Source organism: Leptonychotes weddellii, chromosome 5 (assembly GCF_054177405.1).
Source record: "Leptonychotes weddellii isolate Sample4059 chromosome 5, ASM5417740v2, whole genome shotgun sequence".
Lineage (NCBI taxonomy): Eukaryota > Metazoa > Chordata > Mammalia > Carnivora > Phocidae > Leptonychotes > Leptonychotes weddellii.
In genome coordinates, this window is record NC_138373.1 from 48,436,841 (window position 1) to 48,463,128 (window position 26,288).

General features: G+C 45.7%; 1 protein-coding gene across 4 annotated transcripts in view; it reads right to left on the reverse strand.

The window, feature by feature from the left end:
• NMT2 (N-myristoyltransferase 2) overlaps positions 1 to 26,288 on the reverse strand; it is a 62,822-nt gene that overhangs the window by 15,130 nt on the left and 21,404 nt on the right. For 3 of the 4 annotated variants that reach the window (XM_081820654.1, XM_081820652.1, XM_081820655.1), the window contains exons 2-8: positions 15,774 to 15,909; positions 11,881 to 12,025; positions 8,378 to 8,496; positions 8,185 to 8,276; positions 7,947 to 8,063; positions 6,424 to 6,594; positions 5,141 to 5,249 (exon numbers count right to left, since the gene is read on the reverse strand). In XM_081820654.1, coding sequence (XP_081676780.1) covers positions 5,141 to 5,249; positions 6,424 to 6,594; positions 7,947 to 8,063; positions 8,185 to 8,276; positions 8,378 to 8,496; positions 11,881 to 12,025; positions 15,774 to 15,909 — 889 coding nt within the window. Of the gene's footprint in view, positions 1 to 5,140; positions 5,250 to 6,423; positions 6,595 to 7,946; positions 8,064 to 8,184; positions 8,277 to 8,377; positions 8,497 to 11,880; positions 12,026 to 15,315; positions 15,359 to 15,773; positions 15,910 to 26,288 lie in introns of all 4 variants that reach the window. The other variant, XM_081820653.1, reaches the window with a different exon arrangement.

Below are 26,288 nucleotides of genomic sequence, written 5' to 3' on the forward strand. Positions count from 1 at the left end.
GTTCATCTGTAGGGTAATTAAAGCGAAAAATGCATTTTATGTCTTACTGTTATTATAAAAATAGTGTTGATGTGACAGACCCCGCTCCCCCGGAACGGACTTGACTCCAGGACTTCTCAGGGGTCCCAGGACCAACTTTGAGAACTGCTGTGTCAGGTCTCCAAAAGTCAGAATAATGGGTAGTCGAAGTGGGAGATGGAAAACTCCGTGAAACAGTACGTTTGGGTTCGGCAGAAAGTATACGCACTGGGCAATTTATAAGCCCTAGAAGTGCTTTTTCACAGAAGCTTTTTTTTTTAAAGAGAACATTAGACTGTATCAGCTATAAAAAAAAAATGCAAGATCCCAGAAAACAGGAGAAGAATGTTTACTTTTGCTGACTCATAATGTGTGTCTCAGGGCCTAAACGTGCTTCTTTCTAATATCATGAAGTTTCACACTCTCCAAAAAAAAAAAAAAAAAATTAACAGAAGCACAAAATACATTTTAAAATATAAAATACACCCTCCAATTACAGCTGCGGTCTTCAGAAAGAGGTGGGGAAATGTTAAGCCTAGATTTAAAAAATGGTAAGTTTTGGCATAACCCAAAAAAGAAAGGTGGCTTCCAGAGAATTCCAAAAAAACAAAAAGACATTTCCAGTGACTGAGACAGCCTTACATTTCATATGCAAACTCTATTATCTCAGCCAGACTCACTTTCCCAGGGTCCAACTAGCAGGCGTGACTCGTTGGGACTCTCTGTACATTGAAATATGTGTAAAATCTGCTTATCAGTGCATACGGCGAAAAGGCTCAGAGGTCTATTAAAAAACAGAAGCCGTTTTGTTCTCTGTCAAACTATGTGGCGTAAACTCTTGGAGCCAAGATTCCAGAGTAGAGATGTAAGCAATGATTATGGGGATTTGATTTAAAAAGCAGCCGCAGGACGCTAATCATTAAAAAAAGCATCTACTGCAACTAAATGTTGCACGTCTTCACAAGCACGTCCTTCCTGCAACACTGTGGAAGGACCCCAGGAGATGAACCTGACTCCAGTTTTTTGCCGACTTTAAATTCCTTCACCTTTAAGAGCACTGACCAAAAAAAAAAAAAAAAAATTCCAACTTTGTTTGAAAATGCTCAAAAGTGGGGCACCTGGGTGGCTCAGTTGGTTAAGCATCTGCCTTCGGCTCAGGTCATGATCTCCAAGGTCCTGGGATCGAGTCCCGTGTGGGGCTCTCTGCTCAGCGGGGAGTCTGCTTCTCCCTCTGCCTCTGCCTCTGCCCTCCCCTCCCTGTTCATTCTCTTTCTCTAATAAAATCTTCAAAAGAAAAAAAAGAAAAAGAAAATGCTCAACAGCAAGCTAAAACAAACCAATGTTTACAAGGTAGGGGAGGGCATGACACTCGGGGAGACCTCAGCATTGCAGAGAGCAGAGGCTGGGGGGGGTGTGGGCCCTGGGTGGTTTTCTCCTAACAAGAAGATGACGATTCTGGGCAGAGCAATTTCACTGCTCTCTTCCACAAAACGGGGAGAATGCCCTGCCCTCCTAGGACGGTTATGAATAATAGTTGAGACTATGAATGTTCGGTGTCTAGCACAACGCTGGCCATAATAACGTTAACACTTTAGATCCAGAAGTCCACAAACAAGGCCTACAGCAGGTACGGTGCGCAGAAACAGTAATGATGGATCAGAAGATGAGACTGATCCAGAGAGCAAAAGCTGTACGCAATAAAGTTCTTTACGCTTAAGGGCACAAAAATGTTCTTAAATCACACGACTGGGCCCCTATGCAGGCAGAGGCCATTGTCTAGTACATGCTACGTTGTCCAGCTTCTTTTTTTTTTTTTAAGACTTTATTTTTAAGTAATCTCTATACCGACCACGAGGCTCAAACTCACAACCCTGAGATCAAGAGTCGCATGAAGAGTCGCACACTCTACTGACTCAGCCGGCCAGGCGCCCCTGCACCGTCCAGCTTCTAACTCAAACGACACACTCCCAGGCGGCTCGGTGGGTGCCTTCCAGATTTTCTAATATCTGTATTCTCATCTCTTCCACCCTCTCTTTTTCCTCATTGTTTTACTCTTCATTTTTCTTTCCTTCCCCAGGACTTAAAAGCAGGGAGGCAGACTGGAACACGCCAACGAGCACTATTCGGCCCCTGACGATCATGCTTTCCTGCGTTCACCTCCGCTCTAGTGACCGTGTGGCGAGACATCCGGTGGGACCGGGCCACGCTGCCCCCTGGGGGTGTGTGAGAGGTGACGGCAGGAGCAAAGGGATCTAACAGGCGGAACGTGATGTTCGGGGCGTGCATCCCGAGTCCCCCACTTATTAGTGACAGGCCCGTGTCTAAGTGTCAAACTGCGTAAGCCCTGATCTCTTCATCTGCAAAATGCAGACAGGCCACACCAGCTTTGAAAGGTTGTCATGAGAGTAACATGAATATATATACACATGTGAGAGCACTTTGTAAACTTCACTTTATTGGGGGAAAAAAACTCCCAATGCCAGACCAGGGATTTATTACTAACTTGTTAACACTGTTACCTGAGTTGATCAATTTTTGCGTAAAAACATAAAGGATAAGGGACAAAAGTCAAAAATACTCTTAGCTCAAAGTCTGATCACCCTGAATAAACCCATGACAGGTACTAAAACTCCTCCTTCATCCCATTTTAGGAAACCTACACAGAAGTGGGCGCCTTCCTTACACACAAGCTGGACGGCTTCAGGCTCAAGAAACTGAAATTCGGGGAGACCACAGAAGAGCGTTAGCCCCTAGTGAAAAAAGTGGGCACGCCTGAAGTTTTTAAATTTCCGCTCCTGGATGGCCAAGTCTCCAACTGCAAGGAGGCCGCTGAGAACGGACAGGCCTGCAGGGGGCGTGTTTCGCCGTAGCCGTGTCCTGTGCCTCTACGTGCCTGTCCCTCTCGGGTCACTCTGGGTCTTGGCCCCTAGCATCAAAAAAGCCCTGGCCAGTCAGTATTCAGTGTCACGTTGCTAGTGTGACTTCTCTGAACGTCTTCTGTGCACACATCTCCACACACCTACCTTCCCTTCTGCCACTCCAGCATGAGGGGCTGGCGCCCCCTCCCCAGGTCCTGTGGACCCTACTCTCTCATGCTGTCTGCAGTGTTTATTTTCTTCTCTTCTGGTCCACATTTCCCCTCCTTCCTTGGCCTCAGAGGCGGTGAGTTCATTAGTCTGAGCCCCACTGTCTGCAACAACAGTTAAGACCGAAGGGAAGCCGAGGCCTTCTGATCCTTCTGCCAGGTTACAAAGCTCCAGAATGATGGTCCTGATCTCTCCCACATCTGGTTTCCCTCGCCTCCACTTTTCTCCTCATGAAATTCTGCCTAAGGTCAGAAATCAGTTGATTCCTGTCTATCACTGGAAAAAAATACATCCGTTCATGTAGCTACTCACATGTACTTGGTAAACACACAACTGGCCGAAAGACGAAAGGAGGCAGTGGAGTCCACCGCGCCGAGAAAGGCCACCGCAGATGAAGCCCTCCCCGTGTTCAAGAGGAGCACGGTGACATTCCACGGGGATCCCTCAATCAAGTTAAAATAGTCACGAAACTACTTTCTAACAACCCAAGAGAAAGAATAGCTCTGGTGAAATCAAAACTTCAAACGAAAGATTCCATCTGTGGCAGACGGATTCTAAGATGGCCCCCGGTGATGCCACCTCCTGGTGCTCACAGCCTTGCGCTCCTCCTGAATGTGGAACCTGGGACTTGCTTCTAACCAGTGACATTCACGGCGATGGTGACTGGATGTCGCCTCCAAGCACTGATTACATAAGGTTCTAACTTCCACCCTGCTAGCCAGCTCTCTCTGTAGACTCACTCCCTCACTGGCTTTGATGAAACAAGCTGCCATGTTGTCACAGCTGCTACCCTACGGGGAATCTCACCTGGCGAAGACCAGAGGGAGGCCTCAGGCCGATGGCCAGCAAGGAAAACTCTCGGTCCAACTGCCAGCAAAAACGCAGGCCTGCTAACAGCCATGTGAGGTGGACCCACCCCCAGTTAAGTGTTCAGATGAGACCCAGCCCCAGTGGATACCTTGATGGCAACTTCATGAGAGACCCTGGGGCAGAGGCCCCAGGCAAGCTGGGCTTTGATTCCTGAACCACAGAACCTGGGAGAAAACAAATGTGTGTTTTAAACTGCTAAATTTGTGGGAATCTATCACAACAGCAAGAAACAACTAACACACCATCCAAGCTTCAAATAAAGGCAACACTGGTAAGCACATGTAACTTTTCCTCTATTAAGAGACAACTTGTCATGTTGGGAATTTACTAGCTTAAAAAGATATTTTTTTGAGGGGGCGCCTGGGTGGCTCAGTCAGTTAAGTGTCTGCCTTCAGCCCTGGTCATGATCTCAGGGTCCTGGGTGGAGCCCTGCGTCAGGGGTGGGGCGGGGCGGGGGGGGGGGGGAGGTACCTGCTCAGCAGGGAGCCTGCTTTGCATCTCTCTCTGCCCCTCCCCTCTGCTCATGCTTTCTCTCTCAATCTAATAAATAAATAAAAATCTTTCAAAAATATATATATTTTTAAGATTTATTTATTTATTTAAGAGATGGGGTGGGGAGGCTGAGGAAGAATCTTTCAAGCAGACTCCCCACTGAGCACAGAGCCCAACGCAGGGCTTGATCCCACAACCCTGCGATCACGACCTGAGCTGAAACCAAGAGTCAGATGCTTAACCAACTGAGCCACCCAGGCGACCCTAAAAAGATGGTAATTTAATGAAACATTATTTCCTCTCCTTGGTCTCTCACTCTAAGCCTTATTCCTTAGGTCCTTTGTGTTAAAATAGCATCAGAAGCCCCAAGTTTTCTTCCTTCTTATGTAACAAATGGTAAATACCCGAAATTTCAAAACTTACATATCTTGAGTTCAATCCCATCCAACCCTAAACTAAAGACTTAAAAGTCTTAAAAAACAAAAAACAAAAAAACCCTGGTGTTTCCAAATGAGCTCTCCTATTTTTCCTAGCCCAGAGTTCCAAAAAGCGACATATTCACATTCTCAAACACATGAGCTGGTTTTTTAAGACTCTTGCAAATAACTCTTTTCTACATTAAAAGCTTTAGTTAAGGTCACAGCTTTGAAAAACTGCAGAACATTCTTACTTACATCTGGAAGTCTGTAGAGCTTCATTGTTCTCTGTAAAGTCATATTTCTACTCAAGTGAGAAAATTTCACTTCTACCAGTTTTCTGGGGTTTAGTGATCGATGCCAGTATCTGGAATATAATAAAGGTTTTAAAACCTGATTGGTTTCTAACCCTACCAGTTTTTTTACTCTTTGTCCCAGTTATAGAAGCATTTAACGAACACTAGTGATGCCCCTGGTGCAGGGCTGGATGCTAGCCCTCTTCTTGCATAATTATTTTATCAGCTGGTTTTTACATCTAAAATACATCCTTACTTTCCTTATGTTCCTTTGTAGTCTGTGACATTTCATCTCTTTCAGTAAAGAGCAATCAAAATTGTAAATAAAGTTAAAAAATGCCCAGTCTGCAAGTCTTTAATGACCACTGCTGATTCTACAGGAAGCAAACCAAAAAGTTTAAAAACATGAAAACATCCCCCCTAAATTCGTAGCTGTTGCTTTTATATAATGCACACCAAAGAAAACAACTTTTTGAGAAACTGTCTTGAATTTCTTCAGTGATTCCAGTTTAGGTACTAGGATGATTTGTATTAAAACATACCTGCGAAGTCTTATTTGTTCAGGTTATTTACGAATAATTTAATCAGAGAGAGTCATTTTGCAGTTTACCTTTCATACCTTTCATAAGTTTTTGTCTTATTTGAGGCAAAAATAGTCAAGAGAGATAAACCCTGAGGCTTTACAACAGGTTAGTCCAGGCACCAAATCTGCCCTGGATTAACCTTTGAAAGCTTGGTAAGAACAGATGAAGTCATAAAAAACAGAGCTTAAGCCTTTTCTTACTCTCAGCAAACAGGTTTGTTTGGGCTTCTCAACTGGTGTTTATCAGGCATTTGGGACAGTTCCCTGACAGCCAGGGCAGAGCCTGGTATAAACCTGAGTGTTTGGAAGGAAAGAAAATGCTAGCAGGCTGGATGTTTCAAGATCACAATGCCCCGAATTCCCCAAGGGAGAGGCAGTGCTGGTCTCTCCAACGGAAAGGAGACAGGAATACAGAACCAGCATCATTAGCAGGTAAATGTTAAAAAGCAGAGTCCCCCCCACCCCCCGGCTTTTTTTTTAATCACGAAGTGGTTCTATGGCAAACTGGAAAGAACACTGGACACAGTGGTTCTTGGGTCTGGTCTCCCCCCTCTGCCACCAAACTACGTAATAACAGGTAAACTCAAATCCCTGAGTTACACGTGAGGGTAACTGGTAGCAACAGAGCAAGGGGGCAAGAGGTGAGCCTGTGGTATTGTTACCTGCAAGTGGCTACCGGCTTAGGAAGAACCACTCCAGCGGTATAGACAGCCTGAAAAATCCCTTCCAGGTTCACTCTTCTGGTTATTTCTCGAATTAACACTGGAGCTACCCGTTTTGATCTCAATTTCTTATGAACACAAAGAAAGTTGATTTCTACCATCTTTTTCACACTAAGAAAGAGAAAGAGGTCAAAAATCGGAGGGAACGTAAGACGAAAACATTTAAAAAAATAAGACAACACCCATGACATTTCAAAGAATATGAAACCGAAAGATCCCCCCCCCCCAACACAATATTTAAGAACAAATGACCATCATTTAGACATTTCACAAGTTCAGATGGATATGCTGGTCTCCAAATCCCCTGCTAAAATGATCATAACCCTAGGCCATGGAGACCCAAACCCCCTTGTCCCAAATAAATTTAAGACTTTTTTTTTTAAAGTAAGTTTTCACTTTAGAAAACGGGTAAGACGGGGAGCCTGGGTGGCTCAGTTGGTTAAGCGTCTGCCTTCGGCTCAGGTCATGATCCCAGGGTCCTGGGATCGAGTCCTGCATCGGGCTCCCTGCTCAGTGGGGAGTCTGCCTCTCCCTCTCCTCCCCACTCATGCTCTCTCGATATCTCTGTCTCTCTCTCTCAAATAAAATAGATAAAATCTATAAAAAAAAAAAAAGAAAAGAAATAAAAACGGGTAAGATGTGCCTCAAAGTTTCTACATCTGTTTTTTTCTGTCATGTACGCAATTAGGACAATAACTGGGTCACCCAGCTGCACAATCTGGTAAGATGTTGCTTTGGAGTATAATGCAATTCCTAGGATCCTGAGAGGTGCCTTGACCAGACGAGAGCTGGTGTTTTTCTGAGCTACAGTAAACCTTCCAGGGCTCCAAAGCCTGTTCCCCACTCTGGTTCTACATATGCAGGCATTCCATCTGGCACAGAGACTCCTTGACATCAAATGCCTTTTAGTAGCAAAGAAACTAACCAATACACTGAGAAGTACACAGTCCCACTCTGCACAAGATCTCTGACTTCCTGGGCTAGAGACCCAGAGCAAAAATGCAACACAGTTATCCTACGGATAAAAAGATTTTTAAAAAATCTCTCCTAAGATCTTTTACGATAATTTTTTTCTCCAGAAATAAATCTGAAATAACCATTTATAGCTTTTTTATTCGGATACACACATATATACATGTATACGTTGTATTTGTGTGTGTGCACTGACGAGATTGAGAGAGAGCTGTCCTTTTTTTGCTGTTTGCAGTCCAATTTTTTTTTTATTAAATCAACTTTAGTTTTCCACTGGTCCGTGTTTCTGAATCAACTTTATTTTTAAGAGTTTTAGATTTAGCAAAACCGAGCAGAAAGTAGAGTTCCTTCCTGCAGACCCCCGCCCCCACCCACCCACAACCTCCCCTAAGATCAACAATCTGCATCAGTGATTTTTCAAAGCCCATTGTAACTGCAGTTCTTGGAAAAACAACACATCAAAGCCGGCATGGACAAGCTGTAATAGGTACCTGTCATAAATCCGAATGTTTGCTGGGATGGCACTTATGAACCCTACTAGCTTTTTGTTCGAAGACACTCGGACCCCACAGTGCCACTGAAGGAGCCAGCCCGGGGGACGCAGCGCCCTGAAGCGGATGCAGGCAAGGAAAACAGGCGGCGGTTAGTGTCCAGGAACCCAGGGAGACCGAGGCACGCCGCCCCGACTGCCCACGCCCGGGGCACCCCCCAGCAGCCAGCCAGACTCACCACAGCAAGAATTCGGGCGAGTAGTCGAAACGGAACACGCTCTCCTCATCTTCCACGTAATTCTCATTTAACAGCGTGTACAGCTCCTTGAGCTACAAGACCAAGCAAGTGTCTGGTCTATGGTGCTCACAACCCCCGCCCCCCCGAAGCAATGTGTGCAAAGGCAGGTGTTGAACCCCAGAGTGTTACTCACCACATCGGCGTTACCCAAGTCCAGGGTGTCCCACATAAAACCCTGCGGCAGGGAATAGGGCTCCTGACGCACGTTGTCTTTATCCGCTTCAATGGCCCCGTGAGAGGTTATGACTTCATCTGGGGAGGAGCAGAGGAGAAAAAAGACAGACAAAAAGACAGAATATTCAAGGACAAAGCATTGTGATGATCCAAAATGGTCCGTCACAGAAAACGAAATCATTTCTAGGGGACTTGGGTTTCACATCATCTTTGAAAATATGCTATGTTTCAGCTACTTCTTGGAGGGAGACAAGGTAGCTAGGTGGCGGAGAAGAGCTGCTATCTCACCAATTAAATAGAAGGAGCAATCCTTTCTCATGCAATGACAAGGTGTGTATTAGGACATGACAGTGACTTCTCAGCCTCAGCCCCTACTTGACAGATCCACTGCACTACATACACCACAGTGGACAGCTTAGATCCTATGACGGCCTGGGGAAGTCTCTTCTTATTCTGCATTTCAAAAACCTGGGGTGGGGGTGGGGAGGGCTACGGTGACCTCTGACCCCTCCCAGCAACACCTACAAGTAATTTGCAGACTGCTGACAATGCAGCTGAAGTCATCCACGTCTCCAGTGATCTCCACAAAGGTGCCCTTTTCCAGTTCCTTCTCCACAGCTTCCCAGTGTGACTGGGATAGAACCCAGTCCCCTGCGTGTGGCTGATGCCCACCTGGCCGCCCACCTGGCCTTTCTCTCCAGCTTCATCCACACTGACCCCCCTCAGGCCGGCCCCAGCTCACGGCGTCTGGGGTTTCCCTCTGCTCTCACAGCCCTTCCCCTGCTCTCCGTAGGCGAGCCGCTTGCGTGTTTGCAGACATAAGCTTACACATCACTTTCCTACAGCATCTTTCCCTGACTAAAGCTGTTTCCTACCTGGAGGATGCCCTCCCTCCATCCCCACCTGGCCACCATTTGTATCCTACTTCCCCTTCACTGTTTCCCCGCCATGTTCCCCAGCGCCTGGCACTGAGCAATACACACTCACCACTGATCTATTACTCAGCCATAAAAAAGAATGAAATCTTGCCGTTGGTGACCTTGAAGGCATTATGTGAAGTGAGTCATGTCAGAGAGAGAAAGACAAATACTGTATGATTTCACTTATCTGTGGCATCTAAAAAAAACAAAAATTCTGAATTCCTAGACACAGAGAACAGTCTGGTGGTTGGCAGGGGTGGGAGTGTGAAATGGGTGAAGGGGGTCAAAAGGCACAAACTTCCAGTTATAAAGCAAGTAAGCTCTGGGGATATAATACACCGCATGGTGATTATAGTTAATAATATTGCATTGCGTATTTGCAAGTTGCTAAGACAGCAGATCTTAAAAGTCCTTATTACAAGAAAAAAATTCTGGGGACGCCTGGGTGGCTCAGTCGGTTAAGTGTCTGCCTTCGGCTCAGGTCATGATCTCCAGGTCCTGGGATCGAGTCCCGCATTGGGCTCCTTGCTCAGTGGGGAGTCTGCTTCTCCCTTTCCCTCTGCCTCTCCTCTCCACTTGTGCGTGCGCTCTCTCTCTCTCTAATGAATAATGAATAAATAAAATCTTTAAGAAAAAAAAATTCTGTAAGTCGGTGTGGTGAGGGATGATAACTAGACTTACCATGGGGGTCATCTAACAAGGTACACAAACATCCTATCGTTATGTTCGACACCTGAAACTAATATAGTGCTGTATGTCAGTTACACCTCAAAGAAGAAATAAATAAATAAACAGAAGCAGAAGGAAAAAAAAAAACAGGTATTTGCTGAATAAATGACCCTCAGGTACAGGTTTTGGCCTCACCTTTTTTTTAATTTATTTTTATTATTATTTTTTTTAATCACCTTTTTTTTTCTTTTTTTTTTTTTTTTAAAGATTTTATTTATTTATTTGAGACAGAGAGAATGAGAGACAGAGAGCATGAGAGGGAGGAGGGTCAGAGGGAGAAGCAGACTCCCTGCCGAGCAGGGAGCCCGATGTGGGACTCATCCAGGGACTCCAGGATCATGACCTGAGCCGAAGGCAGACGCTTAACCACTGAGCCACCCAGGCGCCCTCACCTTTTTTTTTCTTAAGATTTTTTTTTTTAATTTATTTATTTGACAGAGAGATAGCACAAGTAGGCAGAGCGGCAGGCAGAGGGAAAGGGAGAAGCAGGCTCTCTGCTGAGCAGGGAAATGTGGCACGCCCCGGCTATCTTCCCAAAGATGTGTGGTGGTGTTAGGAGGCGGCCCAAGGCGGCTTGCTTGACCCCGGGGCTGTGACCTGAAAGCCACCAACAGCTTGCCAAGCAGCATTCAGCTAAACCCAATACATCCGGATCAACAGACCCACATCCCTTTCTCTAATGGCCACTCAATTCAATGGCATTTAAAATCCTTTAAGTTCACTCTAGGGAGTCTTCCTCCACGACCAAACACATGTATTTCTAGAGCCTGAAGGAAAAAACAAGTGAGGAGAATCGCTTTCCTGATCTTTCCCACTCCCAAGCCCGTGCTTTTTCCAGGTTCGTGGGGTGGATACGGCGGGGAGAGGAGCAGGAACTTCAAAAAGGTTGAAAACCATTATTTGAGGGCAAAGACAAGGACTGTTCCCAGATTTTTATGCGATAAAACGCATAATTTGTACATAACTGGACTACAAAGAGATCTGGATGACAATCCTTTACCTTACACAGATTCTGGAACTCGAACAATCAAGAAAGAAGAACAGAGAAAGTAATTATAATCTATTTGCATAGGAGGATAAGAGAAAGCAGCAGGCTTAGCTTTTAATGCAGTCATAATCATTTTTAGTGCATTTATATCATCACCTTCTCTACTGTGGAAAGGGGAAGAGTTAAATGATGTTTATGGAAACTTATGAGGTGAACAGTCAGAGTGGAAGGTGAGGGAGCAGGCCCAGCGCTGAGGGAAGAGGCCTGCTGCCGAGATGCCCATGTGCCCCAGGTGTCCCCCGGAGCGCTCCCGAGGGGCCCGAGTCCCTTACTGCGCGGCGGTGTTCTCGGCTGCTAGTAATTCACGCTGGCAGTGAGTGTGCAGGATCCTACTGCTGAGCAGCACAAAACCTTCCATTTCAAGAAGATCTAGTAGGGCAAATATCCTGTGTCTTTTGGAGTAAGTGAGATGTGAGACTGCTAAAAATTTATGTAGAGGAAAAATGATCCCATGAAGCTCAGGACCAAAAAAGGTCCGGAGACTCTGTCTTTTATATATGTTTTGAATACACTAAGGTTTCAAGTGGGAGAAGTTGGATTTTTTCTATAGGAAGAGGAATTAGACTCTAAAATTGTGTCTACTGAAAGCCAGTGTCACTACCCAATATTTCTATTTTAAGAAGAAAAACAGGACTTTTGTGTACACTGCTAATCTGTGATAAAAAAACAAATTATGGAAATTATGGAAGTTTCTTTTGTTTGTTGTTAACCCAGCTGTTTTTGTGAGTGGGTGGGGGGGGCAGAAAGAAAGGCAGAAGAACTTACTTAATTTGGGTACCGGCTGTGTGTCCCAAAACTGGTATCTGTGTTTGGCAGCCTCATCGATGCTCCTGGCGGGGCCCTGGCACGCGGACAACAGCTCCATTGCTCTCTGGATATCCTGCAACTTCTGCATTGGAATGCTGGGATTCTAGAACAGCAAAGACACACACACACAAAAATGAGGCAGCGGCCACCGCTCCCAAACCTGGGGCAGACACACGTGCCATCTGCCTTGGAGCCTACAACACCAAAAAACCAACCAGCTCTCCTCTAAGCCTGGTCAGGGATCGGGCTCAAGGATGCTAAGGTATTAAAATAGAAGCAAACACATTATGTTAAAGGTAACAATAGCTCGGTAGTTTTAACGGGGCTTTGATAGTTTTGGGAAATCTGAAGTAAAGCCGACCACCCCTGGCTTCAGGGTCCCCTCTATCTGCAGAGGGTCCTCACCTGCACTCATCCGGGCAGAGCGGCAGAGAGGAGGGACACGCGCGAATGCGTTACTACCACGCGGCAGCCCGTCAGGCATACCCTCGGTTTCACTGTTGGGGTTTATGCCCTGCAGTAGCAATGTGGGGCCAAAGGAAGTAACTGCTAGAATGGAAACCGGGCAGATGAGGGAAATTTTAGTCCATTAAAAAAAAGAAGAAGAAAGAGGAAGGAAGGAAGGAAGGAAGGAAGGAAGGAAGGAAGGAAGGAAGGACAGGAAAAGGGAAAGGGAAAGGGGAAAGGGAAAGAAAAGGAAAAGGAAAGAGAATTGAGTGCTGAGCTGGGAAGGAAGTTAATCAAGAAAGGGAATCTCTAAGAATGCCCTCCACCAGGACCACACCCTGCCCTCTCCCAGCTCTGATGTTCCTCCAGAGACAAACCTTCCAACGAGAACAGTTTCTTCTGTGAGTTTAGATCTTTGGCAACCACAGCCTGTTTTCCCCAACCCAAGTGTTGGAAACTAACCTTTTTAAGTAAAACATATTCTCAGTCTGGAAAATTGACAATACCTTTCCAATCTCAAGTTCCTTCCTCAAAGCCAATATCCTCTTATCTCTGAAGATTCCCCAGCTCTTTTTTTGGAAAGTCCCTCAGATAATGTAATCCCACATGGAAAGCGAGCCTCTATTTTCCACTTAGGGCTGAATAAAATCACGAAGTTTCTTTCAGTACGCAAAATTATTAGTTTTAGAATTTTGATGCCACACAAACAATGCTCAGAAGTGGTTAACAAGAATTTCGGAGCCCTTTGGTTTTCCTGTGTGCCAACAAACTGGGGGCGCAAAGAAAAGCTACTATCGACCCTCGCTGGTTTATTAATAGTAGCTCTGGACTTCTGGTCAACGTTGAATCTAACGTCTGTGGTCTGAAGCCAAGCCTTTAACCTGGGAAGCTTTACCCATGTGACACACTACAAAACAGAGTTTATTTAATATAGGCCTCCCTGTGTTTGCTTAAGATTCTTGCTCTGAACCTCCAACATAGAGTAACTGATTTCCAGCAAAATGAAATTTACATCCATTTGAACCCCTAAACAAGGCAATCTACTAGAAGACGGACAACTTAAAGAGAAGTCGGAGCATAGCATATTTCAACTTAATAATGCTTGAACATGTACCCATTTATCCTTAAAAAGGCAAATTTGAACCTACAAAGCCTGCACTGAATTTGTCATGGGAATTTTTCTTTCCTAATTCTGGAGTTAAATTCTTGATCACAAATATGCCAAACTCTAGCTAGTTTGCAGCAAACATGAATCAGCATCTTTGTTCCAAAGGAGCCAAGGATATCCCAACTCCGTGAAGACAGACCTCAGAGTGGTTTCAACCCTACCTAACTAGTCTCATCAGGTTGACTAGCAGTCTTTACATAAAACGACCATTCATGAAATATTTATATCTGAATGATCACTATTTTAAGTGCTTTCTTAAAGTAGAGAGAAGCAAGCACAATTTTCAAATCCATGGTGACAAAGCAGCAAGGAAAATTCAGCTATGATACATTCTTAAACCTATCCACTTACTTTCCACAGCAGCACCGCCTGGGGAGAAATGAATTAGTGTTAGGGAAGGTGAGAACGTGGATCAACCCCATGTTAGCTTCCCACTACCATATCCCTAAGTCAGGCGCACCTCTTTTCCTCCGTGGACTACTAAGCTCCAACTGTACGTAACTTTACCCTTTACTTTCTAAATTTATTATCTTGGAAAGATGTCCAAGTCCTCCACCACTAAGAAGTCTAAAGAATCCAGACAAATGTCATCTTATTCTGGTTCTTGAGGGCAGAAAATAATATTTTCTACACACAATCCACTGTAATTTATAGTGTTATTTAGAGCTAGCATCTTGTGTAAGGGAAAGAAGCTCCAGTTTAAAAAAATGCAATGGACAAAGGCCCACATTAACACAATTCTTATTTATTCTCAATTAAAAAAGAAAACAACTTCTCTACGTACATGCTAGCCATTCCTCCTGCCTTGGCTAGCTCTAGTTTCTCATAAGTGACCAGAAGTAAGGGAAGGGCTCAAAGTCACTGGGGGGTGCAGCGAGGGGTACAAGCTGATGGTGATGGTAGAAGCAATACGGAGGGTCAGAACTGCATATAAGTGGCACCGCATTTATCCAATGAAGCGACATTGAGAAATGGGAAAAATGTCTTGCGAGTAGATGGTGTACCTTATATAAGTGACCTCAGGAAGTAGGTACAGTGGATAGAGTATTTATTACCTGAGAGACGAGCTGAAAAGCAAGGGGGGAACATCCCATTTTCTTCTCACCCCACATAGGCAGTCAGGGAGAATTGGGCAAAGTAAGTATCCTCTCAGTGACCCCTGGTCTTACGTGTAAAACAGTAACAACACCAAAATCTGCAAGACCCACTTCCCACGATACAGTGTCAACTGTGTGCAAGAAAAAGAATTTCAACCCCGCGAAACTTGCCATATATACAGTGCTTTAGACTATAAAGACCACTTAACAGACAGGATCTAACAGCAAATAGGCTCGCAGAGCGCGGCACCCACACAGCTCGTGGGCCGGGGCCGGGGCCAGGGCCGGGACCGAGACCCTCGGCCACACCACGACCCCCGGGACAACTGACGTGGAGCTGCAACCATCAGGATCATCCGGGCTTCGTCATACTTCTAACGCCACCCCCTTTGCCCTGTGAGTCTCCTGCGCGGAGAGGGCCCTGTGGTCCCCCGTGGCCCGTACGCAAGGCCTGTGTTCCCCGCCAGGGTGACCCGGGTCGGCCCCCCGGAAGGCGGGGGGGGCTGCCATCAGCACCACCAGGACCCCGCGCGGCCGGCCATCCGCCCACCACAACTGCTGGCTGGGTCTCAGAGGGGTGTTTCCCCGGCGGGAACGGCAGGAGCTACGGCCCACCCTCGGCAATGGGATGTAAGAATGGCCGAGAAGCCAACTGGTCGGATTCAAAGTCGTAAGACTTACCCATGGCTGCTCCCGTGGGAATCTGCTGCCAGATCGTGTGGTGCTATTCAGGTAATTAGACAGATACCCAGAAAAATTAAAATGTGAATATCTTCTGAACTAAAAGTAATGAAATATTAAGCGTAACTTCAAAACAACAACAACACACACCTAACAAGCTCCCGTGGAGACTGACTTCTGTCACTACAATCTACATACAAATGCGCTCTTTGAGAAAAAGGAAAAATGCAGGTCGTATCCACATACACACAAAAATGCAGTCTGTACCTCTTGGTTATTTAGGTACGAACATCAGCGTCAGGAAGGCTGTAAATGCCCGCCGGGGACGAGCGCCTTCCAGCACACGGTCCCAGCAAAACCCTAAGGACACCTCTGCTCCCCCGGGGGCGCTGAGCCCTACAATCCGGCTCCCACATGCAGGAGGAACCACAGAGGCTAAAATAAAACAGGGGTCTCACTTTGGAAGGCTGCTGGATTTTAATCTCCTGCGAATCAGAGGCCGAGTCTGACTTGGTGCCTCCGGAGTTCGGTTTCTCCTTTTTTCTCTTCTGTTTCTTCTTTTTCTTTTTGGCACCCAAATCCCCTCCAGGACTTCTGTTAGGAAATTCACAGAGGGTAAAACAAGAACAAAAAAAATCATTATATAAAATTAATCATTGAGAAGAACGCAAATTATACCCAGGAAGAAAAAAAAAGAACTAGGTTAGGATGCCCGATATTGTGATTTATAAGAAACGTATATATGTGATCATTCAGATGACCTAATATATAGCTCTCATACATACTTCCTAAGTGACAAGAGCTTAAAAATGTCTGTTGTGTTAATGAGGTGACTTTTGGAAAGTGCCTAAGGATGGGGGTTGGTTGCCAGTGGTGCCAACCCTGTGATCAGAGGGCTGGAACTTATATTCCCAGCCCCCAGCTTCCAGGGAGGAGGGGAGGGCAGCAGGATGGCCAGTGATTTGATCAGTCGTGCCTATGTAATGAAGCCTCTATAAAACCCTCGAAAAACAGAGTTTTCCTTGTACAGATTCAGGGAGAGTGGAGCATGGATGCTCTGCGCCCTTTCCCAGCACCTGGCCCTGGGCATCTCTTCCACCTGGCCGTTCCCCAGTCCTATCCTTTTATGATAAACCAGTCATCTAGTAAAGAAAATGTTTCTAGTACTTCTGTGAGCTGTTCCAGCAGATCAATCGAATCTGAGCAAGGGGTCTTGGGAACCTCTGATACACACCTGGCTGGTCAGTAGTACAGGGGACAGCCTGGGTTTGCGACTGGTGTCTCAAGTGGCGGGCGGCGTGGGGTGGGGAGCAGTCCTGTAGGACCGAACCCCTGCCCCGGGCAATCTGATGCTACCTCCGGGAGGACGGTAGCAGAATGGAGTTAAATGAGAATTCTGCTAGTGTCGGTGGGAAGCCCGCCCTCCACACGCACATGATGAGATTAGATCCAGAAACTCAAAATGGCATGTAAAGCGGGAAATGGAAGTGAGATGAGAAGTTAATAGCACAAGGAACTCAGAAGACTTACTAGTCTACACGAAGTCACACTGCAGGTGCTTAAACACCATTCGAGCAGGAAAACTGGAGCTAGAAACCATATTTTATAATGGAAGTCAAGTAGCTTTCACCCTTAACCACAGCTCCACTAACCTACTTTTTAGGCAGCCTTTTAAGGGAGAGATGCGTGTTGTAAAAAATTCCATTATAAACATCTCTTGGGTACAACAAACCACAAATCTCAACACAACAGAACCAAAGAAACCGCTTCTCTGCAGAAGGGGAAATTTTCCTTGGTAAATCATTTAACAAGAAGAATTAACAATAAAAAATTCTACGTGAAAAAAAAATGTTCACTGGTAAAACATTTGTCTGGAACTCTTGTCATCTTATGGCTGTCACCCCCTGAAAGAGCGAAAGAGACGCCAGGAGATTTGCAATTTCCAGTTACTTGGGTCTACACTACCACAGTATTCCCAGAAGGGAAGTTCAAATTCAGAGACAGTTACTGCATTACCGCCTTGATGTAGGGGAAAGTGATGGAAACAATCAGTTCCATTCTGTTGCCCTCAATGAACTGTATCTGCTGCTACCTACTTTCTCTGACTAGTTATCAGAAATGTATGCATCAGACAAGACACAAATGTCACTGATACATAACATATATATATATTAACAGCCTCATAACATTGTCCCTCAGGGGCAACCAGTGGTTTTTCTGGTACATATTCTTCCAAAATTCTCTTTTTTCTCTAAGCACGCCTTTATTTTCACTGTAAGTTTTAAACAAAAACTGTATCTTAAACATACCATTTGCCACCTTGCTTTTTTTCTCCTTCCACTTACTTAACAATGTGTCTTAGACTTCTTCCCATGTCAGGATATAGTGAGCTACCTCATTTCTTTTTAGCAGCTACAGAGCATTCCATTGTGTAAATATATCATATTTAACCATCCCTATATTAAAAAATGCTGCTGCAGGGGGCACCTGGGTGCCTTCCGGTTAAGCATCTGCCTTTGGCTCAGGTGACGATCCTGGGGTGCTGGGATCGAGGCTCACGTCCAGCTCCCTGCTCAGTGGGGAGTCTGCTTCTCTCCCATCCCACCCCCCGCTCATACTCTCTCTCTCAAATAAATAAAATCTTTTTTTAAAAATGCTTACATCTTTATGCATTCATGCCAGTATGTCCAAAGGTGCAAATGCCAGATCAAAGGGCACGAACGTTTTTACTTTTAGTAGATAATTAAGATTGCTGCACTAAATACTGTACCAATATCCACTCCACCAAGAGTAAATCAGTTTCTGGTCACCAATTCCGGTCAGCAATTCCTCTCAGATTCATGGGAAAGGCAAGGACCCAGGACAAACTAAGACTGGCCCCAAGACTGGCCAGACAGGTGAATACAGGGCTTCCTGGAGAAAAGCCTCAGGAATGCAAACCTGCACGGCAGCGGTGCTCAGGTAAGAAAACCAGAGTCGTGACTGCCCAATGCTGGGGCCTATATGTGGACCAGGGGGGTCCAACACAAAGGGAATCCCACACGTTGGTGAGTTTTACCTCCAGGAGCAGTCAGGTTCCCAGAACAAACAGCAGACAAAAATCCCCCCATGCTTCTGGCAGTGGGAGGGGAAGAGGGACCCTTCTGAAATGAGCCAGAGCACTCTGTTCTCAACAAAGCCTGCCCCCAGAAGAAATTAGTCGTCGACCAGAGCCTAACTGACATGGGGAAACAGCCAAACCCAGCCCACGGTAGCATCCTGTCCCACGTGAGGGGGGAAAAGGAAACAGAGGAAACAGGAGCAAGTTCAGAGCCCAGAGGCACAGGCTCACCAAGGGCTGGGAGGGGCCCAAGTGCAGGACGGCAGAACCCCCACGCCCTCACCTCTCCCCACCATGCTACTGAAGGCCGACCTATAGCAGTCCCTCTTACCTGGTACCTCACGTCTGGCTATCCAGAAAAAGTTGTAAGGTGTACTGAGAGGCCAAAAACACAGTTGGAAAAAAGACCAAGCACCGGAATCAGACAGGGCAGGGATGCTGGAATTATCAGACTAAGAATTCAAAACAGCTATGATTAATATGCTAAGATCTCAAAGGAACCAAGCAGACAGCATGAAAGGACAGACAACATTAACAGAGAGACAGAAAACCTAAGAAAGAACCAGAAAGAAATGATAGAAATAAAAGACACTGTAAGAGAAATGAAGAGTACCTTTGATGGGCTTATTAGTAGACTGGACAGAGCTGAGGAAAGAATCTCTGAGCTTGAAGATGTTGCAACAGAAACCTTAACAGAAACGTCCAAAAGTGGGGTGCCTGGGTGGCTCGGTCAGTTAAGCGTCCGTCTCTTGATTTCAGGTTCAGGTCATGATCTCAGAGTTGTGGGATCAAGCTCCGCGCTGGGCTGCCCCCAACCCCACTCTCGTATGCAAGCACACACTCTCTCAAAAACAAAAACAAAAATACAACAGCAACAAAAGAAATCTCCGAAAGTGAAAAGCTAAGAGAACAATGACTGATGAAACAGATTAGGATACCCAAAGGCCGTGGGACACCTACAAAAGGTGTAACACATGTGTAATGGGAATACCAGAAGGCAAAGGAGGAACCTAACAAATATTTGAAATGATCACAACCGAGAATTTCCCCCAATGAATGTGAGGCACCAAACCACAGATCCAGGAATCTCAGAGAACACCAAGCAGGATACATCCCAAGAAACACTACGCCTCGGTACTGGCATATCCTTTTCAAACTACAGAAAATCAAAGATTAAAAAGAAAATCCTGAAAGAAGCCAGAAGCAAAATATGCTTCTCCTATAAAGGAACAAGGAACAGTAGGTCAATGAGAATGTCAATTTCCCAACTTCTCTGCCAATACTGAAATATTAACATTCTTTTTCATCTTGGACAGTCTTTTTTTTAATTTTTATTTTTTTTATTATTTTTTTTAAAGATTGTATTTATTTGACAGAGAGAGATACAGCGAGAAAGGGAACACAAGCAGGGGGAGTGGGAGAGGGAGAAGCAGGCTTCCCGCGGAGCAGGGAATCCGATGTGGGGCTCGATCCCAGGACCCTGGGATCATGACCTGAGCCGAAGGCAGATGCTTAACGACTGAGCCACCCAGGTGCCCTTCATCTTTGACACACTTATAGGTAGAAAAGTCTTATTGCAAATTTAACTTTTCTTTATTTAATCAGGAGCAAGGCTATACATCTTTCCATATGTTTACTGACCATTTATATTTTTCTATGAATTGCTCATTCATATCTTTTTCTGTTACCCATCTCTTTAAAAAATTGATTTGTCGGTGGCCTTTATACAAGCATGGATGGAACTTACCAGTTGTTAAGTATTTTTACTTTGGGTACTTTCATTTCATTCAATCCTTGCAACAGCTCTATGACATACTACTTTATGTCTGTAGTACATTGCCTAGGCTGTTGTGTATTACTTAAATTGCAAATACTTTACCTGGTTTATTTTTTTACAGTATCTTTTCCTATACAGACATTTAAAATCTTGGTGGAGTCTAAGAAATTTTCCCTGTGGCTTCTGGGCTTTTAAATCTTGCTTAGAAAGACCTTCCCTACTGTAAAACTACATTAACATCCTTCTATGTTTCTCCTCTACTGTGTGACTTTTGGAAAATAATATTTCGCTTTCCAATTCACTTGGAATAAAAGGTGTACAATGTGAAGTGCCCATGCCTCTACTTTTCAAAAATACTACTAAATACAAGAAGTAACATCACTTGTTATTACTGGGGTCACACTGTAGCCCTCAAAGACTGATAAGCACATTTTATAAGAGAGGCAGATCTGCCTACTAATTGGATGCAATCACATAGTGAGGTTCTCTTGCTGCCGGATACCGTTCCAGGTGCAAGCAGTATCAAAACACATCTGAAAACTCTCTCTTTTTAAAAAGATTTTATTTATTTATTTGAGAGAGAGAGAGCACAAGCAAGGGGAACTACAGGCAGAGGGAGAAGCAGGCTCGCCCTGAGCAGGGAGCCTGATGTGGGGCTCGATCCCAGGACCCTGGGATCATGACCCGAGCTGAAGGCAAACGCTTAACGACTGAGCCACCCAGGCGCCCCTGAAAATTCTTTGATACTTCTCTCAACAAGAGGTGAGGTCTATTCCTCTCCGCCTGAATCTGGGCAGGCTTGTCACCTGCTCTTTGTGCAGCAGAAGTGACCCCATGTGATTCGGGAGGCTCGGACACAAAAGACCATGCAGTTTCCAACCTGGCTTCCTCAGGGTGCTCATTCTGGGGGCAGCCAGGAGCCACGGACGAGGCCTGAGTGCCCTGAGACCTCCGGGCCAGCAGACGGCGCACCTAACTCCACAGCAGCACCAGGTAGGGCTGTGGGAGGGAGCCCGGGTAGACGACCAGCACCGTGGAGCCTGCACCTGCACAAGAGGCCCTAAGGGAGTACCTGCCTTTCCAACTTCCTACCCACAGAATATGCAAGCGTTAACAAAGTGACCACTGTTTTAAGTCACCAGCTCTGTGATGACTTGTTACAGAGCAGTAAAAACTGGATCAGATGGGCGCCTGGGTGGCTCAGTTGGTTAAGCGACTGCCTTCGGCTCAGGTCATGATCCTGGAGTCCCGGGATCGAGTCCCGCATCGGGCTCCCTGCTCGGCAGGGAGTCTGCTTCTCCCTCTGACCCTCCCCCCTCTCATGTGCTCTCTCTCATTATCTCTCTCTCTAATAAATAAATAAAATCTTTAAAAAAAAAAAAAACAAAACAACTGGATCAGCAATTGGGTGCCTGAAAATGGAGGGCCACTCTAATAAAACCCTAAAACACAAGCCACCGCTCCAAGGCCAGGTGAAAAGGCCGGTAGGGGTGGTGGGGGCTCCAAGAAAAATAGACACAATGTTTCACATAATGATTATTTCAGTGAGTGCTTCATTTTCAACTAGGAACCTGAATGAGGAAGGGAGACCCATGCTACATACTAGAGGAAGAACGTTTATAAAGAGCTGTTGCCAGCGATGATGTGGAAGCCAGAAAATGTACCTAATGAGCTGATGATGCTCGAACTAAGATCACTGGGCAGAGGGTTGAAGGTGCTGCTTCGCCCCGCTGTCTATAATGAGACAAGAGAGAGATCAACTCAAGAATCAGCTAGTTAGTTTCTGAGTAGAAATTAGAGAATATATATACTCAGCCAGTATTTTGCAGGTTAAAAAAATAAGTGTTTCTCATCCCAGCATCTCTAGAAGGCAAAGGGTTTGCATATTGAGAAATGGCCTCAGGGGCACCTTCAGCTCAGGCTCAGGTCTGTGATCTCACCGGTTGTGGGATAGAGCCTGCATCAGGCTCCTAGCTCAGGGGGGAGTCTGCTTGAGATTCTCTCTCTCTCTCCCTCTGCCGCCCTTCTCTCTCTCTCAAATAGTAAATAAAATAAATCTTAAAAGAAAAAAGAAAAAAGAAATGGCCTAAGAACAGAAAATCAAAGCAAGGGTGGAGCAATAACCCTTTGTTAGGATGTTGCGAAGATCTAAGGTGGTGCCTCTGGACCATTCCAAACAGACAAAAGGCCTTCTAAGTTTCTGAAGGATGGGTCTCATCTATCCTCTGTAAACAATAGATCTTCTAAGAATCTTTGTCCCACCACACTCTCACCAGGAGCCCAACAGAGAGAAAAGTTTATTTGACAGAAGAGATTTCAGGGTAGCTTTTGTCGAAGAGTGGATTATAAATGGACATGTAGGAAAGCCCATGACATTTCTATGAGCATCACACCAGCTTGAAAGGGAGCAGAACAAAGTGAACAGAGGCCTTTGGACCCTCAGCCTTTTATAGGCAGGAAACAGACAAAGAAGTTTACTCACTGAGGTGCAAAGTCAGTTTTCTTTTGGAAGGACGACTGGAGGGCCAGAACCAAGAGCCCCAGGGACAGAGCCCAGAGCCGCAGACGACAGCTACCAATGAGAAGGACTGAATGCAAAGCCAGGAGCTGGAAACATGTTCCTGGTTGGATTTCAGAACTGCGACAGACCACTGACTGTGGTTTGTGCTCTACTTTCCCCCCTTTGGGGCTCTCCTACACCTGCCCACCATCCCATGAGGGGTATGGGGGAAGCAGCCAAGGTATCTGCTCAGTTCATGGTATTCATTCAGTTGACCCCGGGAGCCCTCAGTCACACCTAAACTTAGTTTACATGAGATCCCAGACTTCAAGCCTGAGCCTAATATCTAAGCCAAAACACGACATGATTTTGGGAAGAGTCTTAGGGAGGGTAAATGTATTCTCCACGTGGGAGAACGTAAATAGTTTTTGGCCAGAAGACAGACTGTGGTAGTTTTCAACATATCCTCAACATTTTTTTTTAAAGATTTTATTTATTTGACAGAGAGAGAGACACAGTGAGAGAGGGAGCACAAGCAGGGGGAGTGGGAGAGGGAGAAGCAGGCTTCCCGCAGAGCAGGGAGCCCGATGCGGGGCTCGATCCCAGGACCCTGGGATCATGACCTGAGCCTAAGGCAGATGCTTAACAACTGAGCCACCCAGGCGCCCCTATCCTCAACATTTTTTTTAAAGATTTTATTTATTTATTTGACAGAGAGAGAGAGGGAACACAAGCAAGGGGAGCGGGAGAGGGAGAAGCAGGCTTCCCGCCAAGCAGGGAGCCCGATGCAGGGCTCGATCCCAGGACGCCGGGATCATGACCCAAGCCGAAGGCAGATGCTTAACAACTGAGCCACCCAGGCGCCCCTATCCTCAACATTTTTAAGAAAGATGAAAGATGGTGTGATAGACAGTTCACAAGTGGTTACTACTTATAGTTTTCAATGGAGACTAAGGTTTCTAAAAGTAAAAATTCTGATAAATATAATTGATGTTTCTAAGAAATGACAAGGAAAGCAACTCTGTATGCAGGGAAAGTAAGATGTGTTTTGTTTGAGAGAGAGAGAGAGAGAGCTTGTGTCAGTGGTGGGGAGCAGAGGGAGAGGGAGAGAGAATCTTAGGCAGGCTCCAGGAGCTGCCTTTATCGATATAGAATTACAATCAGAGGCTTTAGCTAAGCCCACAGCGGCTGTCTTTAATTAAACCTGGCACCCACTCACCCTCCTTAAAACCACATTCATTTGAAAAGTAGTCCTTCAACACTGGGTGGCCCTTGAAGATATTTTGACTGCAGCCCAAAGAGGAACCTATGCTCTCAGTTAAACAGAATGTTGTGTCTATATTCCAAATTACTCAAAAAAATGTAGCTGAAGCCACGGAAGATTTAAACAAACACATCACTGCTATAAATGCTCTAGCTCTAGATCCTTTTAGCATGCTCTAAATTCGATTCCTTCTAAATAGAAATATGCCCTGCTAAGCACTGCTATATTTCTTGTTCTTTTTGGTGGTTGTTTGCCTTTTTGTATTTGTCAAACGGGAGCTTAATTTGCACAGGCTCGGAGATGCCTTTACTGTGTATTTCAGGAGGGACTAGAGAAACGAAGTTCTCCTACCCTGTCAAAGTCTTCCATTCCCAAATCCCTCCATCATCCCTGGTCAGCAGGAAGTAGCTACAGAAGAAATGGCCACCGTCCCTTCTCCTTGCACAGAAATGCAATGGTGTTTTGACAGCAGGGATTTGTAAGAGGGCTCCAACTACCTCCATTTTGACCTCAGTCTGTACTTTCTAACTGATTAAGTTCTTTCCAGCTTATCTCTTAACTCAGGCAAAAGACCCTCCAGGCAAACCATCCCATGACAGGAACCAAAACTACCTCCTCAAGCAATAGGGACCACCTAGACACCAGCAAGACGTCCAAGGCAAGGATTGACCTGACCTTTACTGCCCCCATCCTGTACCCACTGACCTCTGTCCACATTTTCCTTATATACACCTGAGAGTATTTTCAGCACTTCGGAAAGAGTTTTTTGAGACACTAGTCCGCTGACTTCCCGGTGTTGGCCTCACGGAAGTAAATTCCTTTCCTGTTCCACTACCATTCATCTCTCTACCTTTGGATTCTGTCAGTGATGAGCGGATGACCCTGGACTGTTTGGGATCCCTGAAGCCAGGTGCTCTTGCACCCTGGGCCCTGGTTACAGTTCCCTCCCCCTGGATGTATGCCCTTATAGTCTTGTGACTCATTACAACCAACATTCACAACAAATGTGTCCATATGTGACTGCCAAGTCTAGTGAGAAGAGCAAGCAGCCCCCACCCACTTCTTGCAGAACTCTCCATCGGACAATGTTGAGACCTGTCCTTCTGGTGAGGCCATGGGTAGGCACCCCGAGGGAGAAGCAAGCTGAGCTCCCACTAACGGCCAGCCACATGAGTGAGCCACCTGGGGAGTCAAGTGGAGCCTTCGGCCTACAGCTGTCCCAGCTGAAATGTGACCTCCGGAGAGACCCCCAGTGAGAAGCTCCTCCAACTGGGCCCTTTCCAAATTCCTAACCCACAGGATCTAATAAAATGGTTGCTGTTTGTTACAGAGTAACAGTTACTGGAATGTAAAGATATAACAACAAACAAAGTCTTGTTTTATGAGGCATATATTTCTAATGTAATGGATAATACACAAATGGGAGACCCGTGGGAAATAAAATGAGACAGGGTCTGTAAGTGTGTAGCCTAGTGGCTTACACAAAGAAAGCCAGTCAATAAATAGTAGGTACTGTTATTAGTATATAGTTAAGCATGTTGTTTCCCTTGCCGGGACACCCTTCCCTCCTTCACCGCCCAGCAAATTGCTTGTCACTCAAGATTCAGGCCAAGCATCACCTCCTCTGAGAAAGCTTCTTGCTCCCCCCACCCCCCAATCTGAATCAGGTGCCCCTAACTCAAAGACTCCCCTGCCATCTGAGCATTGTTCTGTTCAGCACACTCTAACTTGGTGTTCTTATCTACTTTTCTCACTACAGTGTAAGCTCCTTAGGAACAGAATGTTTCTCATTTCTCTATAAAATGTATGAAATAGTAGAAAAATATATATCGGTCTCTAATCATCAGGAAGACCAAGCCATGATTAGAAGTTTGGAATTTTTGGCCCCAACCCCCCATTTTTGAGAGAGGGGAGAGGGGCTGGAAACGCAGTTAATGATCGATCATGATCGATCATGCCTACTCATGAAGCCTTCATAAAAATCCCAAATGTCTAGGATTCAGAGAGCTTCCAGGCTGATGAGTACGCGGGGGTGCTGGGAGGGTGGTGCACCTGGAGGGGGGGGCATGGGAGCTCCATGCCTCTTCCCACATACCTTGCTCTATGCATCTCTTCCATCTGAATGTGCATCTGTTTCCTTTATCACATTTTTAAATAATAAACTGGTAAACAGCAAGTCACCTGTTTTCCTGAGTTTGGGGAATTCAAATTAATTGAACCTAAGGAGGTGGTCATGGTAACCTCCCAAAGTATAGGTAGTCGGTCAGAAGCAGGGGTGATTATGTGCGCTCAGGACTGGCATCTGGGCGGGGGGGGGGGGGGGGGGGGGGGG